Source organism: Zonotrichia leucophrys, chromosome 1 (assembly GCF_028769735.1).
Source record: "Zonotrichia leucophrys gambelii isolate GWCS_2022_RI chromosome 1, RI_Zleu_2.0, whole genome shotgun sequence".
NCBI classification, from domain to species: domain Eukaryota; kingdom Metazoa; phylum Chordata; class Aves; order Passeriformes; family Passerellidae; genus Zonotrichia; species Zonotrichia leucophrys.
The window spans coordinates 31,802,844-31,828,840 of record NC_088169.1 but is presented as its reverse complement, the minus strand read 5'-3'; the positions used below and the strand labels follow the sequence as shown (position 1 = coordinate 31,828,840).

General features: G+C 37.1%; 2 protein-coding genes and 1 long non-coding RNA gene across 8 annotated transcripts in view; 1 reads left to right on the top strand and 2 right to left on the bottom strand.

Moving 5' to 3' along the window:
- CRACDL (CRACD like) overlaps nt 1-25,997 on the bottom strand; it is a 92,423-nt gene that overhangs the window by 62,655 nt on the left and 3,771 nt on the right. For 2 of the 5 annotated variants that reach the window (XM_064710882.1, XM_064710891.1), the window contains exon 1: nt 2,770-2,804. The exons of 1 other annotated variant lie outside the window; for it this stretch is intronic. The gene's annotated coding sequence lies outside the window, so the exon portion shown is untranslated. Of the gene's footprint in view, nt 1-2,108; nt 2,247-2,769; nt 2,805-25,997 lie in introns of those variants that run through there. 2 more of the 5 variants (XM_064710826.1, XM_064710875.1) reach the window with 2 other exon arrangements.
- Nucleotides 2,633-6,842, top strand: LOC135446752 (uncharacterized). 2 transcript variants are annotated; one of them, XR_010439878.1, is made up of 5 exons: nt 2,633-2,784; nt 3,147-3,256; nt 4,723-4,986; nt 6,126-6,264; nt 6,431-6,842. It is a non-coding gene; the product is annotated as an uncharacterized LOC135446752 (long non-coding RNA). The 2 variants fall into 2 exon arrangements; XR_010439877.1 differs by having other exon boundaries at nt 4,337-4,986.
- Nucleotides 6,292-24,492, bottom strand: TSGA10 (testis specific 10). The gene is given in 8 exon segments (XM_064710981.1): nt 6,292-6,361; nt 11,919-12,115; nt 19,406-19,521; nt 20,905-20,931; nt 20,933-21,054; nt 23,471-23,548; nt 23,736-23,915; nt 24,266-24,492. Coding segments are annotated over 6 exon segments (534 nt in total). The 5' UTR covers nt 24,347-24,492; the 3' UTR covers nt 6,292-6,361; nt 11,919-12,115; nt 19,406-19,475.

Sequence of the window (25,997 nt, the reverse complement as noted above, 5' to 3'; positions counted from 1 at the left end):
ATACTACATTTAATGGCCAAAGCCTGAGCTTGCTGTTATGAAGCAAGACCACAGAGAAGAAAACTGATGGATTCCAGCTGTGCAGGGCACTGCACAAGAGATCTGTGACATAGTGACAACAGACTTCAGAGTCACCTTCACTTTCTGCACAGTGAGTGCTCTCCAGGTCCCTCTCCACAATGTGTGTTGGTGACATTCTCCAGTCAAAGACCAGTTGTGCTTGCAACACACATCTGAAATCAAGAGTGGAACAGATGGCCTGTGAGACAATGACCATTTATTAAACCTTCACACAAAACAGGGAGAATTTATCTATGTATTGTTAGACATTGATGATTTCACTGTTCTCCTGGTGAATCTGAAATGCAGTTTTGCTACTGCAATAAATATTTCCCTGAGACATTTCCATAATTCAATCCTATTTGCAGTTTCTCGGTAACAGTTCAGGGCCAGTCCTTCTTATTTAGGAGTTTTTTCCTCCTTTCTCATGACTATAAACTCTGAGGTTACCAGCCAAGTACTGTACAGCTGTTAATGTCCTGCACGACAGAGAGGACAGCACCACCACAGGCTGAGTGGGAGCAGAACCTTTCCTACCTTTCCTCTGTAGAGCTCAATGGCAGGCAGCACACACTCGTGTTCCCATCCACTGCCTTAAAGCAACACTGCCAGGTTGGCTGGGTTTTTTCCAAGAGAAGAATTAGACCCTATACACCCAGAAGCACATGCTAAATAAAACAATTTTAATTAAAAACACAGCAGAATTTAAGTTCACAAGGTCTCTGTAAAAGCAAAGAAACATGACCTTCTACTTTCTCTAAACTCTGACGTCTGTACATAGACGAACTAATTACCCATCACTATAAACAACCACAGACAGTTCCTACCTCGTCACTGGATAAGCTTAAATGCACCTGCTCCCTTTCCTTTAATGATAAGCCAACTCCTACCCTGAAAACGCCTTCTTTCAATGATTAAAGAGCTACAAGGCAAGTGCCAGCAATAAAGTAACATTTTTTTTTCTTCAGTAATCTAATCTTTGCCCTGTAGAAACTGCTGATGAGACCTCAGTTCCACTTAAAATTTACATAAAAACAATCCATATCATGTTGCATGGAAAAGGACTGTTGCCCCAGTGTTTATTGGCATGGTGATACCAAGACTGACAAATTATTCTGATGCAAGAAATGATGTACAGCCTTGTATCCGCATCAAACAGGCTTTGATGCATGGTTGCTATTTTTGGAAGGTAATGATCTGTGAGTGGTAAAGCAAATGAACTTCTTAATGATGACAAATACAGAGAATGTACAGTACTGAGTAGAGAACATGATGTCCAACCAAAGAAAGATTTATGGGAGATAGTTATGGTACCTAAGATTTATAACGGCAAAATAAGAGAACAGGAAAAGCTTCTGGAAGATCTTGTGTGTCTACCTGGAATAACAATTTACTTTCAGACAAAGGATGGAGTGTACAGTCCACTGCATGCTTCTAGCTGATACTAAGACTGCTTTGGTACTTATACACATATAAAGTGTAAGACATGCATTACTTTATCCAATTTAAATACTATTTTAAAAGCTATAGAGAAAAAATTAGGTTTTTAACTAGCATGAAAATATGCATAGCAATTAGTGTTTATATTGTTGGGGTTCCTAAAAACTTCTCTTTATATATGGGGTGGTTTTCAGCTAATGGTATAGCAAAAGTGGCAAGGTGATGTTTTCATAACTAAACTTTCATTGTCCTCTTAAATGGCTTTGAATTGAGGAGATCACTGTATAGTAACCTAAGATCCATTAGTGGCAAATAAAATTCAATACATTAAATATACTATAGACAGTAAAGTTTGTCAACAGAGGCTAGCATAATAATGAAAACAATGCATTTGTGGTATTTCAGGTCTCACGTCTGAAAATACATTAAAGAGATGGAAAAGTCTTTCCATTTACGGCTAATTTCAGGGTAGAGGATCAGTGATCATTTTGAGAGGTATTTGAGGAATGGGAGAGGAAAAGCCACAGCCTTTAGGGCAAGAAAGCACTGCCTGCTGAGCTCGGCCTTGCTGCGGGGAGCCGGGCTGGTGGGAGCCCAAGGCTGCTCACCTTAATGCAATTCACACCTTCGGCAAAGCCGGACCGCCGGCCGCAGGCACTGCGTACACGGAAACCCGTGTCCCGCTAGGTACGGGTGGCCTCCAAATTAAGCGCCTGTTTTACTTCAGGTTCAGCGTCTCCCGTCGCTGTGCTCGCAGACAAACAGCCTCCGGACAAGGCGCGGGGAAGGGAGCGAAGCCCGCCCAGCCTCCCCCGACGGCAGCGCCCGCGGCTCGGCCCGAGGAGCAGCTGGCTGCCCGCCGGCTCCCGCTCTGCCTCACTCACCTGCAGCCCGTGAGGGGCGGCGCGGCCCTCGGCGGCCCGGGGCGGCGGCACGGCGGTGCCGGCAGCGAGGAGCGGCGGTGCCGGGCGGCGCGGAGCCATGCGAGCCGCGGACCTGCCGCCACCTGCCCGCCGGCCTGCCCGCTCCGCCCCGGGCCCGCCGCCACCTGCGGCCCAGGGCCCGCCCGCGGCCGCGGGGCCAAAGGCGAGGCGAGCCCGCGGCGCTGCCCGGGCAGGGCGGGGTGCGGCGCTCAGGTGGTGCCACCTCGGCAAGGCATGACCGAGTCACCGGGCCACGCGGGGGTGAGCAGGAGCGGCCAGGCACTGAGAAAGGGCGATTTCAACATTGCAACTTTCCGCCTCGGCTTTTCTTTCCCCCTTCGCCTACCCTAAGTGGCTTAAGGTAGCGATGAGCCATTTCCAGGTTATGTTCTCGAGCGAGTGTTGGAGGTGGCGGGGCAATTGCAGCACGTAGCTGCAGTCAGGATCCTTGCGGTGGTAGCTGGTGAAAGGCTTTGGCTGAAGGTGCTTGCATCTATGAACTGTAGTGCCCTTGGGTCTTCAAGTGGGGCGTTTCAAGCTCAGCTTCTATGCTAGAGGTGAGAAAGGAAGGCTAGGCCAACTGACTGCAAGAACTGATCAAAATAATACTGGGTAGTTGGTTCCCCACTTCAGCATCTTATGTATTTTAGTAAACTTCTCTCAAACTTGTGAGTTCTGGTTTCAACATGAGCACTTATTTTTACTTTTTTTTTTTCCCCTAAGGAGTGTCTCCCGTATAGTCAGTGAGTCTGAGGACAGCACTTTTGCATAGAAAATACAGGTGTTGCCTGATAAATGAATGAACACCACGCCACACTGACTTGCAGTCCAAGGTAAAAGCATTAGAGTGAAAAATGCTGTGGAGGTTGCTTGTTTCTTAGGGCACTGATAAGGGAGCCAGAAATGAAAATGGAAAGCTGGTGCACACTGACTCAGTCTTAAAATGAAAAATCATTTCAACACTGCTTCCAGAGCAGTCACTGTGGGTCAAAAAAGAAATTCAATTATAGGTTTTATTTCTGCCAAGTAGCATTGTTTTAAAAATATTCATGCTATACTGGCAGAAGTGATTTTATAAAATATTTCTATGTGTAGGAAAGACATACCCTCATGTAAAGCAAATCTGAGAAGTACATTGTTCATTTGCTGGGTTGCACTGCAACTCTGACAACAAAGACGTTTTCTGCTTTGTGTACTCTATATAATTGCTTGGGTGTAGGCTGCATTCAAGATAAAAAATGTTTGTTCTTCTCCCACCTCAGGAAATAAAAGCACCAAAAATACAACATAGATGAGAAGCACAAGATAGGAAATTTAAAACTAAGCTTAGACTTCTGCATCTGCTGAAATAAATTATTAAACTGCTTCATGGATTTTAATAAAAATCAAATGTGGGACAGCATAAAGAAATTCAAATTACAGTATATTAGAAAATCAGGTTAAAAAAAAACATTGGAAGGGAACATCATTTCCAGCCATACCTTTATATTTTATGTTTTAATTATAAACCAATATTGTTTTTTCAAAGTTTATTAATAAAAAATCTGATCCTTTAAATAAGATTATGTTTTGATATATTCAATCCAAGTGGAGTCATAAGAAAATTTTATCCATCTTATCAAGCTCTTTTTCTTCTGTTTGGTAAGTGTCCAAAATGTAAAACTAACTGAAATATCTTTCCAAGTGTTCAGATAACAGTGCATGTTAATACCACAAATCTATGTATGATTCATTCATCTTCATTTCACTTACTCCCTCTGCTGGGAATTAGTGTGAAAGTTCAGTGGATCAGAGGAAAGATCATTAAGAGTGCAACATGCATTAAAAAGCCTCTTTTGCTTCTTTTAAAGATCACACTTCTTTACGGACTCTCCAGTCTGTACCAGTAAATCAATTTGCATTTCTTGTTCCAGGGCTATTCATTCCAAAATGATAAAGAAGGAGAAGCAAATTAACTACTTAAATATGGAATATATACTAAGTTTTTATGGGTTCTACTGTATCATTGTAACTGCCAGTATCAGAGATTAAATAAATATAGAAAAACAACTGAGTAACAGAACTGCTAAACCATACCTGATGCTGATGGCCATGTTGCTAATACCCCACTGCCTACACTGTCACCAACAGGATTAGTTGGTCTGAGAAGAAAGGGGGTAGAAGGGGATGGAACAAAAAATTCAGTTGTAGTACCAGCAAAGACTACCCCATACCATGAACATTTTTTCTGCTCAAAGACTAAAACCACTTGCTTTAACACTGACAGCAGAATCTTAACTCCAATTACATGTTGCTAAAGTTCAAGCTTTATTAGTGACTGGAAAGAGGAAGAAGAAAAGATGGAATGATGGCAGTGGTCAACAAAGGGTGAACAACAGATGTCATATTGTAATGGAGATACCGCTCTGTGTCCATACATCCTGCTTCTTCTAAAATGTAGAAAATATAATAAGGAGAATGACACCAGACATACTGAATTCTTTCTTCTACAAACCCTGTAAACCAGTTATGCTTGAGTGAAATACCTTCTAGTGAGAAGTGGGGACAGTTTCCACTGCCACAGGTAAGAAAACTTAGTGAGAAACAACTCTGTAACCTGTGGTTAAAAATTATGATGAATACTTTTACAAATACTATTGGTTTCTTTGTTATGCAAACCACATGATTTTAGGTCCTAACAGCATAGCTGAATTTGAAATACTCTTATTTTTTATAAAACCACAAATTGTTTTTCCAGGTGTGCCTATGTAAAAATATTGTGGTAAGAGGCAATTTAAATATATGTATAAAAATCAAGTATAGCATTGTTCGTAGTTGCAAGTAAGTGCCACAAATGCAAACAAATGATAAATAGATTTTTTTGGTGTGGGTCTGTTTCCAATCAAAATATTGCAACTAAGCAACAACAAGAAAATCACAAGTAACCCACATAATGAGGAAATAGATACTATCACAAAGTGAGTAACACACTTCAGGCTGGGCATATACAACTCCTGGGTATTGAAAAAATTAAGATGTATTACAGCTTAGAGCATTTACAACCAAAAGTAAAGAACTGTAAAAACTCTGAGCTTATTGGCCCTTAATATTCAGTCATGGTCTGAAGGTTTTTAGAATATACTATTGGGGCAGTGCATATAATTCCCAACCAACAAACACTGTTCCAGTCCTCTTGGGCTATTACTACAGACATTGCCAATAAGAAAATTTATTGTCAAATAAAACATATTGTTTGCAAACTTCAGCAAATTCAATTTTTTTTTTCAATTTTTTTCTTTCTTTCAGTTTCTGATTTAGATCAGACATAGGGGGATTGCCACTACAGTGATCCTGCTCTCTGAATATACTCACTTGAATGGGGTTTTTTCTTAATCATCAAAAATTATGCAGCAATTAATTGCTGTCAGAAGTCCCTTGAAGTCTGTATGTCATCACCATGGACAAAAGTTCCTTTGGCTCCAATCCATGATATTGTAATCCCCTTGCAATTTTCCTGCAAAAAATTAAGGTTTTCATTTCCAAAACATTTTTTAAGGAAAGGCTAACCCTAATAAAAAGGCTATTACTTTACCAGAGTACTCAAGAAAAAGCAGGTTTATTACATCTTGATATTTATAATCTCATATTCCTTTACTCCTTTCTGCATAAGAGAAGAGTTTTAAAGTCCAGATTGCTAAAGAATCTTCTGCTTTTACTTTTCAGATGAGCACCTAGCCCCTCTTTACTGACTTCTTCATTATGTTACATGGAAAAGCATCATCATTGCAACTAAAGAATTACATCTTAGGACATGGCCTCTGCACAGCATATCCACTCCCAAAAAGAACTCTTTTTATCTGTAGTAAGTTTATCTAATATCAGCTTCTCACCTTTTAGATGATAGGGTATTAGTTTTATAGACCAAGATCACATATCTCAAACTGTTTTGTGATCACCTTCTAGAAAAAAAAAAAAAATCAGTATGACAATATGATTGCAAAACAACAAATCTCTTTCTCATCTTCCAGGATAATGAAATGATCATCTCTCATCTGGGAAAAGTGTACAATATGCCTTTTAATAACTGCATAATGAGGCAATGGTTAATATCATTATGTCTGCTCCTACAGTCTTTATTTATTACTTGCAAGCAGTCTCATTAACACTGCTGATTGCTGATATGACTTCTGTGGCTGTCTGCCAAACCAGGAATGAAGAACCAGTACCTCCAAATGAAAATTAACTCACCTGTACTGAAAAATACTGTTACTCTTGTGGAAGATAATCCAAAATTTATGTTGCACATATATATCTATACTGTAATTTTTTAAAAAAACATTATTCATTATTCAATCCTCTATTTTTAGAGGATTTTAAAAGCCACCTGTTCCTAAAAAGCAACACAGTTTATTCAGTATTAGGAGTATTCATATAGGTTATGCTGTCCTTAATTATTACTCAGACATGTATGTTGATGTTGAACAGTCAGCTTATCACAAATAAAACTCTTATAAAGGAATATATGTGCAAGTTCATTGCTTAATCCATTATTGTGACCAACATGCATTGCAAAAATAAACCAGAGACCTAATCAATTCTTTTATGAAGATAGCAAAAAGGATTCAGGTGTGGATTCTGAAAGCACTTTGAGGAAACTTCCAAGACTCTTTAACAGTTAATCCAGATCATTTGACAGACTAGATTCTATTGTATAAAAATGTCATAGCACATTTGATGTGTAAGGCAAGGTTTGGACTCCTATCACCTAAGAAAATCAAGCAGAAAAGTTCTTTCCCACCAGGTCTGCAACACAAACTGCAGGGCTCATCCTTTCCACTTTACTGGAGCAAGGACTCTGGTACAAGAAATACACAGAGAAAGATGGAATAATAAGAAAAAGTTACTGTCCAATTTACTTCTGATATCACATCCTCCATAGAATGAAAAGGTGACTGCCTGCCTCACCTCCCATCACAGAGTGTCTGCTGAAATAGCAGCTGCAAAGAAGGAAGGGCATTAATTGTGATTCCAACACTACTATCTCATTATACTTCTTGTATGATGCAGAGTCACACATTAGCTGTGGAAGAAGCCTCTCCAGTTTCTAGCAGTTGTTTCTACGGTACTTTTTTCAATTCCTAGTCACTTATCTTAAAGTGGCTGGAAAATGAGATGTCCTCTCCAGGAAGACCCTCCTGGAAAAGTAGTACACTACCTAACAGGAACTTACACCTAAATCATATTTCATCGATTCCCCAAATGTCTATTTTTAAAGTCTTAATTCTGTAATTCTGATGATTATTACAACCAGATATTTGCATTAATATTCTTGCTTTTACTCTCAGGCAATATTCTACATTTGTTTTTATTTTGTTATGGTCTCAGTGAATTTTCTAACTCTTTCTAGACTTAGCTGAGAGGGAAATCATCATTCATAGATACTTCGTACATTTCTACTACTCCATCTCATTCTTCATTGACATTCTTAAGTTCTTGACATAAAATTAATCAAGAACTTTAGTTCTGTGGACATTAAAGCAAATATGTAGATCAAATGTAAATCACTTATACAAAGCAGACATTTCCCGGTACAGATCTCTGCTCAATTTTAGGACAGCCTTTTCTAACAGGCTTTTCATTCATCCCTGTATCACTACACTACACAAACCTGATAAATTCTTTCAATTTAAGCTTTTAAAATGTAGCACAGACTGCTAATGTTTCAGTTATTATTGCATTTTTTCTAAATGAAAACAATCCAAAACCATTTAGCATAAATAAGTAACTAAGTAGTGCTCAAGAGAATTGAGCAACCAGGTTTAGTGGAAGGTTAGAATGTCTTTATGGTTGTTATGTTAGATGGTCTTTAATGTCCCTTCCAGCCCAAACCATTCTAGAATTCCAGGATTCTGTAAGTTTGAAACAACTTTAGTTCTTACCATGTAGCAAAAAATAAAAATATAACAAGGACTTGGATGAGGAAAAAAAGTTATGAATTACATTAGTTATTACATATTAATTATATATGCTGAATTCTCAAAAATGGAAAATAACCAAACAGAAAAATTGTGTTCATTGCCATGCAAAAGCTACCTAGATTTAATTAAGAAAAACTTAGCTTAAAACAGTCTGAAAATTTTACACCTGGCTCACTTACTTCATTTTTAGTCTTTAAACTCATTGTACCCTAGGCATGTGCAAAAGTCACATAAGGCCAACCAGGATAAAAAAAGCCCAAATCAAACGAAAACAGAACACCAAAATCCCCCACAAAACCAGGGGGAAAAGGAACATTAAGCAAGATAGGAATTTAATTCCTAATCTAGCTTGTAGAAGATTAGTCTTCATTTGCTATTTAGCCAGGAGTTTACTTCTTAGAATGGAATTTTATCACCCTGGAAAAGGAGTAATGCAAATAGAAAATGCGCCATAATTGTTAGTAACAGTGTGGTGACTACACGGATTGTTTCCTCCTCTCTTTGTAAATATCAAAATAGAATAAATTGTTATGGTAGTTAAAAGTAAATGAAACTGTTCCAAATGACACAATGTTTCTTTCAACATATTTAAGAGCTACACTGTACTCAGATGAAGGAGGAGTAGACACAATTCTATCAGAGGAATGAAGACTCCCTGTACTTTTATCAAGGATTGGCAGTAGCTAAAAAATAATTGTCCTGCACAGCTGTGTTTTCTTCCTAAGGGCACCAGAACCAGCTCACTGACCCGAGGAAACTTGTCTCTTATTATTGGGAGCCATTTTTAATACTTAGAGAAGCCTTTGATAGCAAAGATTAGTCAAGTGCCAAAGGAAATAATCTCAGTGAACAAATTAAACTTGGAAGTACATAATCATCTCAAAAGCAAGTCATGAACTGAGACTTCTTCCCCCTCCACTGGCAATATTTTTTTATGCATGCTGTCAGCTTCTAAATGTTATTTTAAAAGGAAATGTAGTTTTCATCAAATATTTCTCTGAAAGACAGATTAGTGAGTCTCTTTGTATCTCTCTTACTGAGATTTATTTCTATGTATCCATTGTCTCATTTTTCATTGAAAGACAGAAGATATCCATGGTAACTGCAGGTTTAAAACTAAAAAGCGCAAACATCTCCTGGGAGGAAGAGCTTAATTTTAAGGTTATTCAAAAGTAAGAACAGTGCTGCTTACAGTATTCCTGTGCTGTTTGAGTTGGCAAGGTCAGTGGACTAGAGTCTACTGAAGCGCCCTGAAACTGATGGATATTTAAGAGATGCTGGAATCCCCAAAGGGAAAGTTGCAAAATGGAAGTCCAGTCATTTTGAGTGCAAGAGATGGGGCCTGGATATTAGTTCAATCCATAACTCCTGCATCTGGCTGTATGGGAAGGAAATATGTGGGACTGGATAATCCATTGGAGTGTTTTGAAGGTACATACTTCTCTGGGATGCTGGTTTCAGTCTGTCAGATGTTTACACTAAAGAAAATCTAGTCTGTGTTGGATTGGGTGAATACATAGATAGGGTGACTACAACAACCCCTGGGTTTCAGTGTGGCTCAGCCATTACTACAGACCTACCTGTGGAGTGGACCACTGAAACAGGTCACTGGGGAATGATCACATTCACTGAAGGTCGCTAAAGCCTGCTGGGGCATGATCACATTCATATTGGCTCAGGGAGCTGGATCTAGGGACAACAAAAGGACTTGCTCTAGCCCAGCAAGCCTAACAGTCCCTGTGCTTGGTCACCACAGCCAGGGCAGGACAATAATGAAATCCTGCTGTTTCCGCAGGAGTCCAAACTGCTTCTGCAGTCAGAGAGATGGGATGGTGCTTTTCCAGGGGTGGGCAGGTGCTTTTCCTGGTTGGTAAAGAAAAAGCCAGACTGATGGATGAAGCCTCCCTGTATCACTGTTTCGGTGCCTATTCAAGGTCTGACATTGTTGGCACTTCCACCTCCTAATTTCAGGCATTATTTCATTCTGCACCAAGGCAGTGAATAAGTAGGACTAGTCCAGCCACTGTTATAAAAAGGATAGCACATTCCCTCTTCAAACTAACAACAAACCATTCACTACTCACAGCTGTTGCTTCCATTATCTACTAACATGATAATATTAATGATAGTATTTTTCTTATATGGCAAATTTTCTGGTTTTCATGTGCCAGTGGCCAAAAAATACTTTGGCTCTGAGAAGCTGCTGAATTTCTTCCCATGAAGAAGATGATCTTCCCAGAGATGTCCTTTTCAGATCCTTTATCCTTACTTATGAGAGAACAGAATATCAACAACTTACTAGTTAAATGAGACACCTCATTCTCAGACCTGTGCTATAATCACATCACTCTGCTTCTTTTAGCTTGCTGTTTTACATATCCAAAATAATACCCAAAACTGTAATATTTTATCCTCAACACATCCATGAAATAGAGTAGTATTGTTTTTTCAAAGATAAGAAGACTATCTTATCTTGGTAAGACACCAAGACTACATGGATAAATTAATGCATGAAGCAGGACAGGGACCATTCTCTGCTGCTGTGGCCAAGTCTTGTGAAATAGTTCCTACATGTTGTTAAACTCTCTTCTTGCAAAATTAAAATATATATATTATATATATATATGTATATATTTGTCATACTGCCATTTGGGAATCACCCATATTCAAGTAGTACCTGGGAAAACGGGGTTGGTACAGGCAAAAATCATTCCAGAGGTGCAGAGAACCAGTAGGATATAGAGCACCTGTATAAATGACTATTCACCTGGATTTTCACTATAAATCAAGGCAGGCATCAGTATAAATGAGTGGAGAGAGATGGAAAGTGACCTGCCTCATCCTAAACCAGGCTATTCCAGAGGATAGTTAATCTCTCTGTCTCATTCTGTTGGCTACACATGCAACCTATATAACTAATTTAGACAGCATGTGTAACAGCTGAACAGACTAAATTTAGTGACATGAATAGTCTCTGAACACATAGCAGATGTACAGCAGTGTAAACCCAAACTTTGTTGTTTATCTGACTAATTAGCCTAAGTCTGAGCACTATACTGCATTTCACCCCAATTAGCTGCAGGAAGCACAATACAAAACATATACTTGCCTATCAGAGTGCTCAGTCCCCAGCTGTGTTTTGGTGATATCCAGTTCTGACTCTAACTGAGCTGCTCTGTTTCTGAGGTGAGTAAAATCTTGATTCTGCACAGCACTCTGAAGCCCATACACATTAATTAGATAGCAACTGTAATTCTCCAAGCGTGTAGCCACATGCAATTATTCAAAATCAAAAGGGCAGCTATACTATGCAAATGAGATTAGGAACATTTTTTTGGAGCAAAATATAAAACTATGAAGAAGAGTTTATTAGGTTTTAACTGAGGAAATCCAAAGGAGGTTCTTGGTATCTTCTGCTATTAATATAGTCAAGGCACATTGGCCATTTGAAAATGCAGCTTGATATAAAACTACCTCTGTTTAAATACACTTGGAAATTATGGGGAAAACTGCAATGCTCTCCTGGTCATTTACTCACAGATTATTTTCTACTAAAGCAAGCTGTTCCTTGTGAACCTGAATTTCAGAGACTTTCTCTTGGTTTGCTCTCTGTGACTGAAATTCCTTCTCACAATTGGACATAAGAGAAGATTCCAGGTTTTTCATAGATGCTTTTTCATTTCCCAGTTGTTTTCTCAGCAGTTCTGTTTCAGAATGGTTTGATTCACACTTGCTCTGCAGAAAAACAAAGATTTTAAAGTTTCAGCTGTATGTGTATCAAGCTTACTGGCATTCTATTGGGGCAATCTTTAAAAAAAAAGATGATAATTTAAAAAGGAAGTCTGGGATCAATGACAAAATTCGTTTTCACTGCAAGATGGGTGGTTAGTTTTATATTTTCCCAGTCAAAATCTTCTGTGAGATTTATAAAATAATCCAATGTATGTATCTTAATATAAATATACTTGATACAAATGAGAAAACACTATGAAATAGACAGATCAATGGATTCTGTAGACAGAATCATTAATGAAGAGGAAGGAAGTTTCACATTTTGTTGAGGCAAGAAGCTATTGATTAACTGTTTGCACACAGGAAATAACATGTGATACTACAAACTGGTACCAGCATCACCAGCAGTGTGAAATTAAACTTATTTTACTTACAGGAGCATCAAGAATAAACTGGGGGGAAAGGGAAAATTAATAAAATCCAATCAAAGAGATTAAATATCTATATATCTTTGAGGAACCTAAAAAAGAATACCCAAAAAACCTAGTACATTTTACTGTAGAGGGAACAATGGACATACCTGAGACATAGCTACAAACACACATTAAAAAATAATTCCAGAGGCTGAGAATCACTAAAATCAGTATTGGGTCAGCTATAGAGACAAAGAAAACTGCCTGTTTCAATCTCAGTATAAGTAAACTGGATGCTATTTTCTCTTCATCTTTTCATGTATGCATTATAGTCTGACTAACTGAGTCTGGGGTGCTGCAACACTTTTATCTGTATTTTACTCAAGCCTAGTTTACATTAAGCACAATAATGCTCAGCCAAAGGCCATGGGAAATCTATGAACTGGGACATCTTAACAAACTCTCCACCTCTACAGCACATTTCTCAGAAATTTCAGAAGATAACCATTTGTGTGTTCAAAGGAGGAAGAACTAAGATCACAGGCCAACAGAAGGGAGGACAAAAAGAAAAAAGAAAGATAAAGGCAAGAAAAAAGCATTTGTCACTTATCAAAACAAAAGTTGGGTTTTTTTTACCAAAATAAACTGAAAGGTTCCTTCATTCTGAAACATCCCATTTTCTATGTCACTCAAAAATCTACTTCCTTTGCAGAGAAACAGTTTTGATATTCTACATTTGTATTTCAGAAAATAAGAACACTGAAAAGTGTAGACAGAAGAAGATACAGGAAAATAAACAGTATTAGAAACATTGAGAGAACAACATTATTCAGAATCAGGTTTAGTTTCCACTTCTGAATATAAATATGTTGAAATCTAATAATATAGATTTTGTGCTGGAATGCTGTGTAAAGCAAGAGCCTTATCTGAAGGTTATACATAGCTAATGAAAGACTACTGGTTGAAAGATACAGAAAAATTAGTGAAAATTTCCCAACTTCTGACTTTTCTCCAACTCTCCAACTGCATTTCTGCAGTTTTCTTTCCTGAAACTGTTGCTGTTCTCCACAGTCCCAGTAATCCCCTTCACAGAAGGATCCAGGGAGGCTTAGCCATATTAGATCTCATGAAGTTTCAGATAAATGTCTTATGCTGGAACTCCTTCATATCAAGAGAATCATAGAGGATTTCACAAGGATACAAAAAACATCACACACATTTGGCTGGAATGCATAACCAACTGCAAACAGCAGCTTTACCCACTCTGCTTCCAAAAGGCATAAAGGTTTAAAGAGACTGCTGGAAGCCTATAAAGAACGAGAAATTATCTCAGCTGGAGCACAGGATGGACAGGTCAATAATAGAATCATACTGAAAATACCTGAATAATCTGAGTGTGTATGAACAACTTTTCAAAGTTTATCCAAACTGAATTTTAAAAAATGCATCACATAATAATTTTGTATTTTATGTAAAAATCAAGGTCAACAAAAACTGATTTCCAAGGGAAATTAAGAAAATATTAAAGATATTGGTACTTCCTAAATTAGTCAATAATTTTAAAGTCTACACCAAGTTTCCTTGCTAACAAACAGCTTCAGCTATTCTGCTTACCTAGTGACTAGATGTAAAATCCAAGATCTCTTTCTTGAAAACAACAGTAATTTTTAGCCCTGACTTTTAAGCGTTCATAGTAAAACCCTGCAAAGCAGTGAAGCAGTGTCCTTTTCAAAAAGTGTTCAACTCATACCCCCTTTGAGGAGAAATCCCCTGAGAAATGCCAAATTAAACACTGAAAAAATTGCAAAAGTGATCATTCATAATCTTCAAGTATATTTGGATCCCTTAAGTGTAATAATAATATAAACTTATTTTTCTAATATATTTCATATACCCTTTCTACCTTCTCTGCTGTGGAAATTAAATGCTAATTTAATAGTTCTTTGATTGCATCTACTTTAATGCAAAGTTCTGGTGTAGATGTGGCATTTTCAAGTACAGAGACTCTCTCCTAAGGTATATTTTGAGGCCCCTGCCCATTTTCACAAAAGACTTGCTTAAGGCAAAAATAGGAGACTTGTATGCTGCTTCTGTTGCTAAATGATACAGCAATGCAATATAAAACTCTACAAAAAAAAAAAAAAATTAAAACAGCTTCCAAAATCCTACAAAATATCTCTATGTAATTGTGGCAAATTTTAGGAGGCTGCAGTAATTCATTCTACAGTAAACTTTGGAGTTATTTCTTTAAATAACTCCTGTATACAAAAATTAGAGGAGTTCTTGCTTCTGACAGCAAAATTATCTTCTGGCATTTTAAACTATTCTTAGAATTCTACTCCTTTCGCAGAGTTAATAAGGTTGAAAATTCTGCCATGGACCGCATTTTATTTTCAGATGAGATCTTCTCATTTCAGCAATAAAATTAGGTTTTGTAGATGATCTGTGGATGCAGAGATTCTGTCACTCATATTTATACTCCTGTCACCTGTAAATTCAGGCATGACTAAGAGATGAGTCACATTAAGGTGGAGTACACAAGGCAGCAGCAGCAGACCTGACTAAAAACATTAAGAATTTTGTACATTTCAAATTAACATAACCTAGGTTTTTCCTTTTTGAAAAATGCCTGTACTTTGCCCAGTGATATTCCTGGTCAGCCACTTTAAACTCCTTTAAGTTTCAGTGGGTGGCAGAATGAGTGTGGGAGGTTAACAGAGCAAAGTGAGAGGTAAGGCACTGTGATTTGCTTGAAGGATTTACTAGAAATGACATCCAAAGAGATTATTTTATGGGAGCACATCACATTAATTCTAGCTCTGTCTCACCACATAAAAAAAAGCACAAGGAACACAGAGCACTGCTGAGCACATTAAGATTGTTGAATAAAAACTTGTGTAGATACTTGCCTTGCATGTAACTGTATGAACTGGAATATGACATTTGGAATTGACCCAGTCTGTTGACATAGTGCTCATGAAGAGGCCTATTTATTTCTACACTTAATAGCAGGCATGTGGGAGGGATTAGAAGGATGAAATGTCTGCTGGTTTCAGGCTTGTTGGACAAACTAGAACCATGTACCAGCTTTATTATATCTTCAAGGAATTCTAAAATCTGCCACACCACCCTCCTGTGCTGTTTTGCTATTGCTGTGTTCTCATCCACTTTATGCACAGCAACAGTTTGGTTCCTCTAGAGTATCTAATATTCTTGAGTAGCCTTCTGTGGGACTCACATCCTCTGAACCTGAGAGAAGCAGTAAGAAAAGCAGAGAAAAGAATGATCAAAACAATTCCTATCTCATTTACTGCTCCTGTATTGTTCACAAGTGGAATGCATTGTGGAAGATTGCTTACCTGAAGGGAATTGATAACTGGATTCTGGTGTGAGTGTTTTGATTCACTGACCAATTGAATCTGTGTGTGTTGGGACTGTTGACTGACACTCACAAGATGCTGTGCAGTTGAGTGCTTGGCAGATTCAGTTTAGATGTAATGTAATATAATACAGAATAAGATAGTATAATAAATTAATTAATTAGCCTTCTGATAAGATGGAGTCCTCCTCATCATTCCTCCAGGATGTTGGGCAAAAATTATCACCGATAGCCCTCAGCAGCTTATGTGATGCTCAGGAAGCAGAGATGATCTGCAACAAAAACTGGAGAGCCCCCAAACCATGTTTATGTGCTCACAACGCATTTCCAAAGCCAAGCTATGAATTTTTCTTAAAATTCTTCAGATCTTCAAGTGGGAAGAGGCTCTTTGGGACATCTAAAGCAGTGGAAAGAAGGCTAAGGAGCTCAAAGCAAAAAGACCAGGGACAGGAATGTGACCAGTGACAAAGTACTTGAAATGATTCAGGTATGCTGAGTGGAGTTGTGCATGACTTTATGCCTTCAGTGATTCCAACCAATAGAGCATTTAAATTTTTTATTTTCCTAGAATTTTTTTTTTCCCCAATGTGACTAGTGGAATTCTAATCATATAATTATATAAAGTAAAATGCATACAGTTCATGGTGGAAAATCTCCCTGAAACAGAAGTGGCATTAAATGTAATTTTTAAATATTACCAGACTATTTCAAGGGTGAACTATGGAAAGAATGATTTCAACTCACTTGCTCCATCTGTGTTTCAAGGGACTCTATTTTCCCTTTCCAACTGTGGCTCTCAGACTGCACTGATCTCTGCCAGTCTAACAGGAAAAGCCTGTTTCTGCTTCATGGCATTTTGCTTCCCAACTTTCTCCTTGATCACAGGCTTTGTGGTAAGAGCTCACAGTTCTCTCTCCAAACACATAAAGCTTATTTATTTAATAATTTATAGTAAGATCCAAAAAATAGGGATATTTATAGATCTACAGATATGGTATTGGATATACTCTTTCCACTGAAAATTCTGCCATTTGGTGAAAATATTGAGAGACTCCTCATAAACCAGAGTTTTGTCCAAGATGAGCACATTTTAATGATCAATAGACATCTGTTAAGAATGGTTAGGTTAACATTAGACATGCAAGGTATAGCCATATACTGCAGTAATATTTTTTATTATTTTGTAGGATTAAAGAGTTCCAAGTTTATCTATTATTTCCTGTCTGATTTTTTAAGCTCAATACACATACACGTGTGTGCTTTATAAATATATATAGATATATATCTATATATCTATATGTATAAAACCACAATGAAATATTCTACATCAATTTTGCACTGCAAAAGCAATCATGAAAATGTATCCAAACTACTAAAACCACATTAAGGGAATGCAAATGGGTTTTGATTTGGAAGCTAATTCTTCTATAGAGATATCTAAAAATTTAATTTTTTGGTAAAAACAGTTTTAATTTGTATACTCATTTTAGACTTTGAGCACATGCTTCATCCTGAAAATATCTCTGTTTGAACTCTGGGCTTTCAACTTTATATTATCATGCTCAGTTTGGTACTTTGCTAGTTTTTTATATAGTACCTATGAAGAAAAGTTTTTTCCATAAGGATTAGGTATACTGCTTGTACCTTAAAAAATAATAATTAGTGTGTATCTAAGATCTATGGCTTTATTAAGATCTGTAGCTTTATTAACTGGTGTTTAAAGGCTATATGAAATGTAAATTATGTGTATTTTTATAAACCAAATTTTTTCATTTGTGAAAAATATTTTTTACTTATAAATAACGCTAAATCTTCTTATAAAGAAGAAAAATGTCTGTAAAGGAATGTTACAGTTAAAAATAAAAAAAAAACAGATGGTTTATTTAGCATCTAGATTGTCATAAAAAAAACCAGCCTGTCCCATTTAACAAGCAGAGCTCAATCAATTCCATTTCTTTTTACATTACAGTTTTTTAAAAGCCTATATTTTTTAAAGTAGAAGACAAATAAAAATTAAGTAATTTAATTATTATGTAATTGCTTACACAGTAATTAATCAAGTGGTTATCTCCCAATCAGGAGAAATAAAGCCACAAGTATTAGGAGAACAGACACAGAACTTCTGAGAACTATTGCTTGAGAAAGTGAACAGAAGAAGGGAAAAGAGCTGCAGAAAGGCTGTCTTCAACTGCACAGTTCAGAAATTTCTTCTGTGCAAAATTGCTGGGAGAATTCAGCTGTAAGAACTGGGGGAAGGGGTGGTAGTGTGGGGAAGGCTCTATGGAGACCCCTATTCCTGTTGCAAAAATGCTGTGAGCTACTGAGAAAGTTGTTCTGGAAACTTTCCAGTACACCCAAGCAAAGAAATGATAATACTTTAAATACTTGGAGTATCACCTCAATTAATGGAAGGGCCTGGAGGAGCCAATACATATTCCAGAGGCAATTCTACTAAAAAGTACTTCATCCTATGATACCAAGACTTTTTTGTTTCCCACTGCTTCAACAAGTATCCAAGTATTGCAAAGAAAACCGTGAACCTTTCAGAAGTAACTGGGAGCACAGGAAGCTGCATTTCGTACCAGCTGACATCATCCTTATAAAGTGTGATTCCAAGAGAAGGTGAAGTTGTGATTCCCTGATGAACCTTTGGCAGTCAAAGCCACTATCAACCTCACCTTTTCCAGGAGGGCACTTAAGGCAAAAAATTAGTATGTTTGGGAGAAAAGTTATTTAGAATGCAAGTGGTCTCACCTAAGAATTAAACACTTGATCCAAATCCCTAAATCCATAATGAAGGGAGAGAGGTAAAATTAATCACTTTAAAAACTGGAGTGGGATCTCCTGGAGGACTTTTCTTCACTTAAAAGGATCCCTTAATGACTTAAAAGTTCTATGCACCTGACATCAGGTACAGTTAATTTGCTCCTTTAAAACTGAGTAGCATTTCTAGAGGAAGAGAAAGTCAAGTGAGCAGTAGAGCAAGTTCACAGATCAAGTACAGAAAAACCCAAATGAAGGCAAGAAGCTGAAGAAAAAGAAGAAAACTCACATCACCTAGAGAAGTGATGAAGTCCTCCATGTATTAAGATACATTTCTTGCTGCCTGGAAAACACATCAGTGCAGGAGTATTGTGTGTGCATGAGATGACACTATAAATATTTTAACTACTTTCACCAGGAACTGCACAGAGATAAATAACACAGTAGATAATGTAAGGCTGTATTATAAACCACTATTTCAAGTATCTTCTATCCAAAAGTAACTCTTGAAGAAACATAAATACAATATGTGTTGTCACTGAAACTTACACTTGCCAGAGCTCTGTCACACAATTTTAAAATGCAAAAAGCTTTCAATAATGAAAGAAAACAAGAGTTTTGCATTCAAAATGTTAAAACTTTCAGAAGTATATTTATTTATTTGCATTCAATGTCTTTTCTTTCAACCCATTAAAAAAATATAAATATTAATATAAAAATTAGCCTATTGTCACTCACCAGTTTTTTAATCTAAATGCATCATTTTCTCTTGGCTAAGTTGCATTTCAAGTTTTTTCTTCACAAGGCTTCACTGAATCTCTGAAACACTCAGTTCAGTCTTTTCATTCAATAAACTGGAAAAGCAGAAACATTAAACAGGAGAATACAGACACTGATATACTATTTTTTCTTTTAGAAAGGTCACAAAAATTGTAGGAGATAGGAAAAATTTGAGATTTTTCTATTTTAGACTGTTTGGAATATTTTATTAATGTTAACTTTAATCTCAGTGTATTAAATTGTGTAAGTGAATAACTGTCTAAAGGATTACAGAAAAGTAAGAAGAATTCTTTGCAACAGGTGATTATAAGAAAGTCACAAAAATAATAAAAATAAAAACCATCCCCTGATACATCCATTTGAATGCCTGACCTGTTTCAAATTATAACCAATAGATCTGTTCAAATGTAGTAATATTCATGATTCTCGCACTGTTCAACAAACTGAAAAGAATCATCAGTTTGGTTTGGGGATGTAAGGAAAAAGATCTTTCAGTAGCAGCACCTAGTTTTCATCAATTCAACAGTGTTCATAAATCTGACAATTTATTATAAAGCAGCACTCACTGACATATTTTTTATTCCCTAAAGGGTTTGATTGAGTCTAGTCCCACTATGCCTCTGAACGTGACTGGGAGCTCCAGTTGAGCAGCAGACAATAAGCCCTACACAAAGATTCAGTTTTACTTCTTCTCATGAAAAGGTTGCAAGAGTAAGAAATGGGTCTTCAAAACTAACATGACGTTTACTAGTTTATGTGTGTTTACCTATTTTTATTTTTTTAAAAATTAAAATAAAATTATTCATATGATATTTACCAAAACCATCAATCCACGTAGTTTCTAATAAAAAGCTCCTAACTCTAAATTAAATGAATTTTACTTTTTCACTGAAAGTGGTTTCCACCATATCATCATACCAATAAGACAAGGGCATTTACATATAAATAAGCAATGAAGAAAACAATTTCATTCCAAAATGAATGATGGCTCATAAGCAGCTTTCATAAATTTCTTTCCCTTATAAAAGTTACAGAAACCAGTGAACATAGGTGTGGCAGTAGCTCTCTGGCTACAGAGAGCAGCACACAAGTTTCCCAGGTCTTTGTGGGAAAGGCTGTGAGAAGATCAGAGAAAAGAATGAGAAACAATTCTTACCTTCACTTGCTGCACCTGTTGTGAACACGTGGAATGTGTTGTGGAGATTTGTTTATCAAAGGGTGGTTTCTTAATTAGCCAATGGTGATGGTGTTTAGATTGGAGGACGAATTAGGTCCAGGTGTATTGTAACCGTCTATAAAAGCAATGGGTTTTTAACACAAATAGAATAATAAAGAAATTGATCAGCCTTCTGAGAATCATGGAGTCAATGCAAATTATTACTGGTCAGGGGCCCGCTGTGGCAGGACATAGGCTGGTGTTACTAGTCAAATTAATGCAATTACATTCTTTTACTTACCTAAGAGAAGCACATTCAGCTTCCTGTCAACTCACTCAGTTTCAGAATCCAGTCTTTTCTTGTCAATCTTTTCATCTCAGTTTCCAGAGAATCAATGGTGTCTTTCATCAGTGCCACTGTAGACATCTGTTCTAGCTGTTCACTATCTAACTACAAATATAATCAAACACTAACAGCTGGAAAAAAAAAAAAAGACCTGATTTATAGAATTTATTTCAATTTTTGCTCTGTTTTTAGCACAAATCTTTTGCTGAAGAAGAAATGTCCAAGTATCTCATTTACTCAACTATCTGTTTACTGAAAATAGTTGGCAAACATCTGAAATGTGACTTTCATATCCTTTGAAGGCAAATTGATTTCCCATCTTTTAGATCTCTGGGAATATTTTCATTTTTTCACATACATTTTTGGTTGGTAACAATGCTCAAGGGCAAAAATGTTTGCCATCGATCAACATTAAAAGTTTTCAGTGCAAATTAACATGAAAGAAAAAATTATTATGAGTGTATGAAGGGAGAAATCATGGTTTGGGACACAACATTACCAATAACGGCTTTAGGTCTCAATTAAGTTACATGCTTATGTCAATAACCAGGTAGAGAAATCACTTTAAAACACTTGCATAAAGCACCATGTAAAGCACCAGTTCCCACCATGAGGCCTTCAGGTCTGTAGCTAAAACAAAGAACAGATCCAAAGCCTCCTTCACAGGCTCCAACAAAGCCGGTTTGAAACCTTCAGTCTAAAGAAACCTCTATATTTTTATTAAAATGCTTACACTTAACATTATTGGATCCAATTCAAAGGATTGTCCTTTCTTAATTATTTGAAACACATATTTTAAAGTACAAAAATTCTCACCTCATCCCTCTCTTCCTTTACCAATTTTTTCAGTACTAATTTCTGTGTTACTACAATCAAAGGTCAGGCCTCTAAAGAACAAGTCTGTAAGCCTCTGCTATACAGTAGCTTCTTCAGTACTAGTGCCATAAATCTCATGTTGATGTATTGCTCTCAAAGGGTACCAAAAGAACTGGAGAAATAAGATGATGTACCTAAAACAGGACTCCCAATATCATTACACGTCACATGTAGGCGTGTGATTAAAGTTAATTTACTACTCAGAGCTATTTCAGCCTACAGTGTATCCTTAATATCAGATGCACTCTATTTAATATTATAAACTGTGGTATTATATTTATAAGCTTGGCAGGATTTTAGAAGGCTGAGGCAGAAAAGGAAGATAAACCAGAATTTATAACCATAAGATCTAGAAGAAAGATATACTGCAGAAATCAATGTTAATTTATTTTAAAATAAAGTTCTACCAAGACTGTAAGTAAATTTAGGATTTATATTCATTATATTAATGTTTCCATTTTCTATTTTAGTGCCATTTGTTAGCTAACAATTGCACACACAAGTAACTTAAACCCTATTAAATACAACTTGCCAGAAGAGTGCAATTACATTTAGCTTTGAAGCATCAGGTCTTAGTAATGCACAGTCATAAGATAATTCACATTTAAATAGACTCCAGGTCTCTAATCTAAACCCCTGCTCAAAGCAGAGCCAGTTCTGAGGTCAGGCTGCTCAGCACTTTGTCCAGTCCAGTGTTGAAAATCTCCAAGCCTGGGGACTGCTCAATTGCCCTCATGAGAAGCAAGTATTTCTTTGTATTCAGCCTGAACCCTTCTGGCTTCAGTGGATGCCCATTGTTGCTCATCTTTCCACCAAGCACTGCAGTAAAAAGCCTGTTTATGACTTCTTGATGTCATACCTACTGGCAGGTAGGACTTATGTCCCTCTTAAGCCACTTCTACTCCAGGTGAAACAAGCCAATCCTCACCTGGATATAAGATCACTGTGGGTAAATCTGACAAAGCTTGGTACAGTCTTAAAATCACAGAATCACAGAATGGTTTTAGTTGGAAAGGACTTTAAAGACCATCTTGTTCCACACCCCCTGCAATGGGCAGGGACACCTTCCATCACATCAGGTTGCTGAGTGCTCCATCCAGACTAGTCTTGAGCACTTCCAGGGATGGAGCAACTTCTCTGGGCAACCTGTTCCTCACCACCCTCACAGTCACAAATTTCTAACTTGTATCTAATCTAAACCTGTTGTCTTCCAGTTTAAAACCATTCTCCTCGCCCTGTCACTACATGTTCATGTGAAAACCCCCTCCCCAGCTCTCTTGCTGGTCCCCTTCAGGTACAGGAAGGTGCCAAAAGATGTCTCTGAAGTCTTCCCAGGCTGCACAACCCCAACTCTCTCAGCCTGTCTTTGTAGGAGAGGTGCTCCAGCCCACTCTGATCACCTTCATGGCCGCCTCTGGGTTTACTCCAACAGGTCCATGGCATCATTATGTTGGAGAGCCCAGAGCTGGACACAGCTCTCCAGGTGGTGCCTTTCCAGAGCACAGTAGAGGGGAAAGAGTCTTGATAAATAACATCCACTGCTCTCAGCCTGTTTCCTGACAGCAGTCTGGCTGGTGCTGCAGGATTAACCAATAACATCACCTGTATTATATTTACAATTCCATAAATAATTATTTTCCCTTACATTGTGAATAGTAGTTTAAAGCTCTTCAATTCTCTGTTCCAAATGAGCCCTTTCATTAAAAGGAGTTTCTTGGGAAATCTTTATCAAATAACAGCAGCAACAAAACCCCTTATAAAACAAGTCTCAACTCACCACAGACTTGTAAAGCAATTAATTTTCAGAACCAGAAGAGAAATCCTGAGCAACTTTAATTACACTGCTAGGTAGTTTTCATGTTTAAATAACCTGTGGGGTGGGGCTGAGTTGGAATGGGACAGACTCAAACCTGTAACTGCTCCCTGAGGCTATCATGTTCTGTAGGCATCCTTTGGCAATCTGACAGTGCTGTACTCCTTTCTGGCTCCATGTGTCTTAATACAGCTTGAGCTGTCCCAGGAGTGATGCTTTTAGGAGTCCTGGGGCATTTTATAACTTCCTGACAAAGCTGGGAAATCTCCTCCTGTGCCTGTCTTTGAAAACAGTAGAATAACAGAAACATGGAATAGATAATCAATATATTACTGGGTCCTGTGGCTGGCTAGAGCATCCCAGAACTGTGTAATATCGAAGATGAAGAAATCATTTGTGCACAGATTCTTTGATTCAGGAAAGCATTTTTAACTCAAGACAGCACTTACAAACTTGTATTGAACTGACAGATTCAAATCACAGAATTTCCATAACTTTTTTAAAAAATATTTTTTAAACAAATACTTAGCATTCTTTCTTTTTTCTTTCATATGAAGACAAAATATTTATTTTTCTTGCACATTACCTTGTTATTTCAATTAATCACACAAATATAAATAATACAACCTGTTCATAAACACTGAGAATTTTGTCTCTCTCAGCTGTTAAAACTTTAAAGCTACCATGAATTTCTGCCATGACATTCATTTATTTTCCATGTTGACTCAAGTTTTTCACATTCTCTCAATATTTTCAAGACTTCTGGATCAGCAACCACTCCCTTAAAGAATATGGTGATATAGTGTTAAAGCAGAGAAACAAAACTTGAAACACTTTCTTATTATATCTGGTTAGAAAAATTCTATTATTGGCCCATTCCCATTTTATGCATCCTTCTGTTTACAATCAACTAGCTTTTCTTCTTGGTAGTTGCAGCTTTAGTAATTTAACATGAGATATATTCTAAAAAATATATTCCTCCTCTTCCAGAGTGACTTCCCAAGCTCACCTGGATGGATGATTTTTTTATGCTGCCACAAGTAGAGATGTACTTAGGACTTGAGAATGTGTTTCCTAATGCCTACAACAAATTCTCAGTCTCACATTTATGGTGGTCTTTGTCCTTTTCCAGTGACTAAATAAAGGCATCATGCCTCAAGGTGGTACCCTTGCTTTATTTCATATTCTCTTTGTGACATAACCTGCATTAGCATCAATGAGAAAGTGCATGCAGAGAAATAGAACTTCTGTAATTATTGATACTTCAATGTAAAATGGATAAATATGCTCTTTAAAATGAAGATGAATATCCATATAATACTTTAAAGTAACTTTTGAATGTCTGTATTTTTCTTTTTTTGTTATATTGCAAATATGCCTGAATGTCCTTCTAATATGTATCTAACAGAAAAGAAAGGGACATAAAAGCAAAATGTTAATTAACTTGAAATATTTCTGTTCAAAACCAAGGGTAGATTTCTACTGGAATATCTAATGAATTTTTAAATATGGTAGAAAGTAGGCCACCATGTTTGTTTAAGGTCCATGAAAGGTGAATTTCTGCAATGGAAATAAAGTAGTGTGCAAGTAAGTATTGTTGAAATCCAGAAAGTGATGTAAGAGCCTAAAACAGATTCTGAAGATAAACTGCAATTCAGAAATCCAAAATTGCACATCAAATCCCACTTGTTTAAGATCAAACTAATGTAATTTTGAGTCACTACAAAGAGTAATTTCTAGAAATTGATTCCTACAATCGATTTTGGCATTCATACTAAATAATCACGTCCTAGGAGTACCTCTGATGATAAAGACAGCCTAGATATCTATTACAGTCATCATCACTGCTGACATATCGTGTAGATTAGGTGAATCCCATCCTAATATCCTGCTCTCTCTGAAAGAGTCACTCAAGTTCTGCAGTTATGTGCATTTCCCTAGTCCTAGGGAAGGGAACAGATCACAGCAATCAGCAATTGGCACCTTCAGTACCTCACTGAGCATCGAGGACTCAAATTTACACACAGAGCTTACACACAGTATTTGCTCACTCACAATACTACCTTTACCAACTACTGAAAGAGCACTTTTTGGAAAACATTATAATATTTATATATCCTAAAATATATACTTACACTACACTTGCCATACAGTGGTAAGAATTTACTGCTGTGACACATTTCACCACTGATTTGAAAAGAAATATGGAAGACCCAGGGAAATACAGGCCAGTAACTCTTGCCTTGGTACCTGTCAAGATCATGGAGCAGATCCTCCTGGACACTATCCTATGACACATGGAAAATAAGGAGGTAATTTGTTGTGTTGTTGTGAGGGTCCATAGGATGAGGTGAGAGAT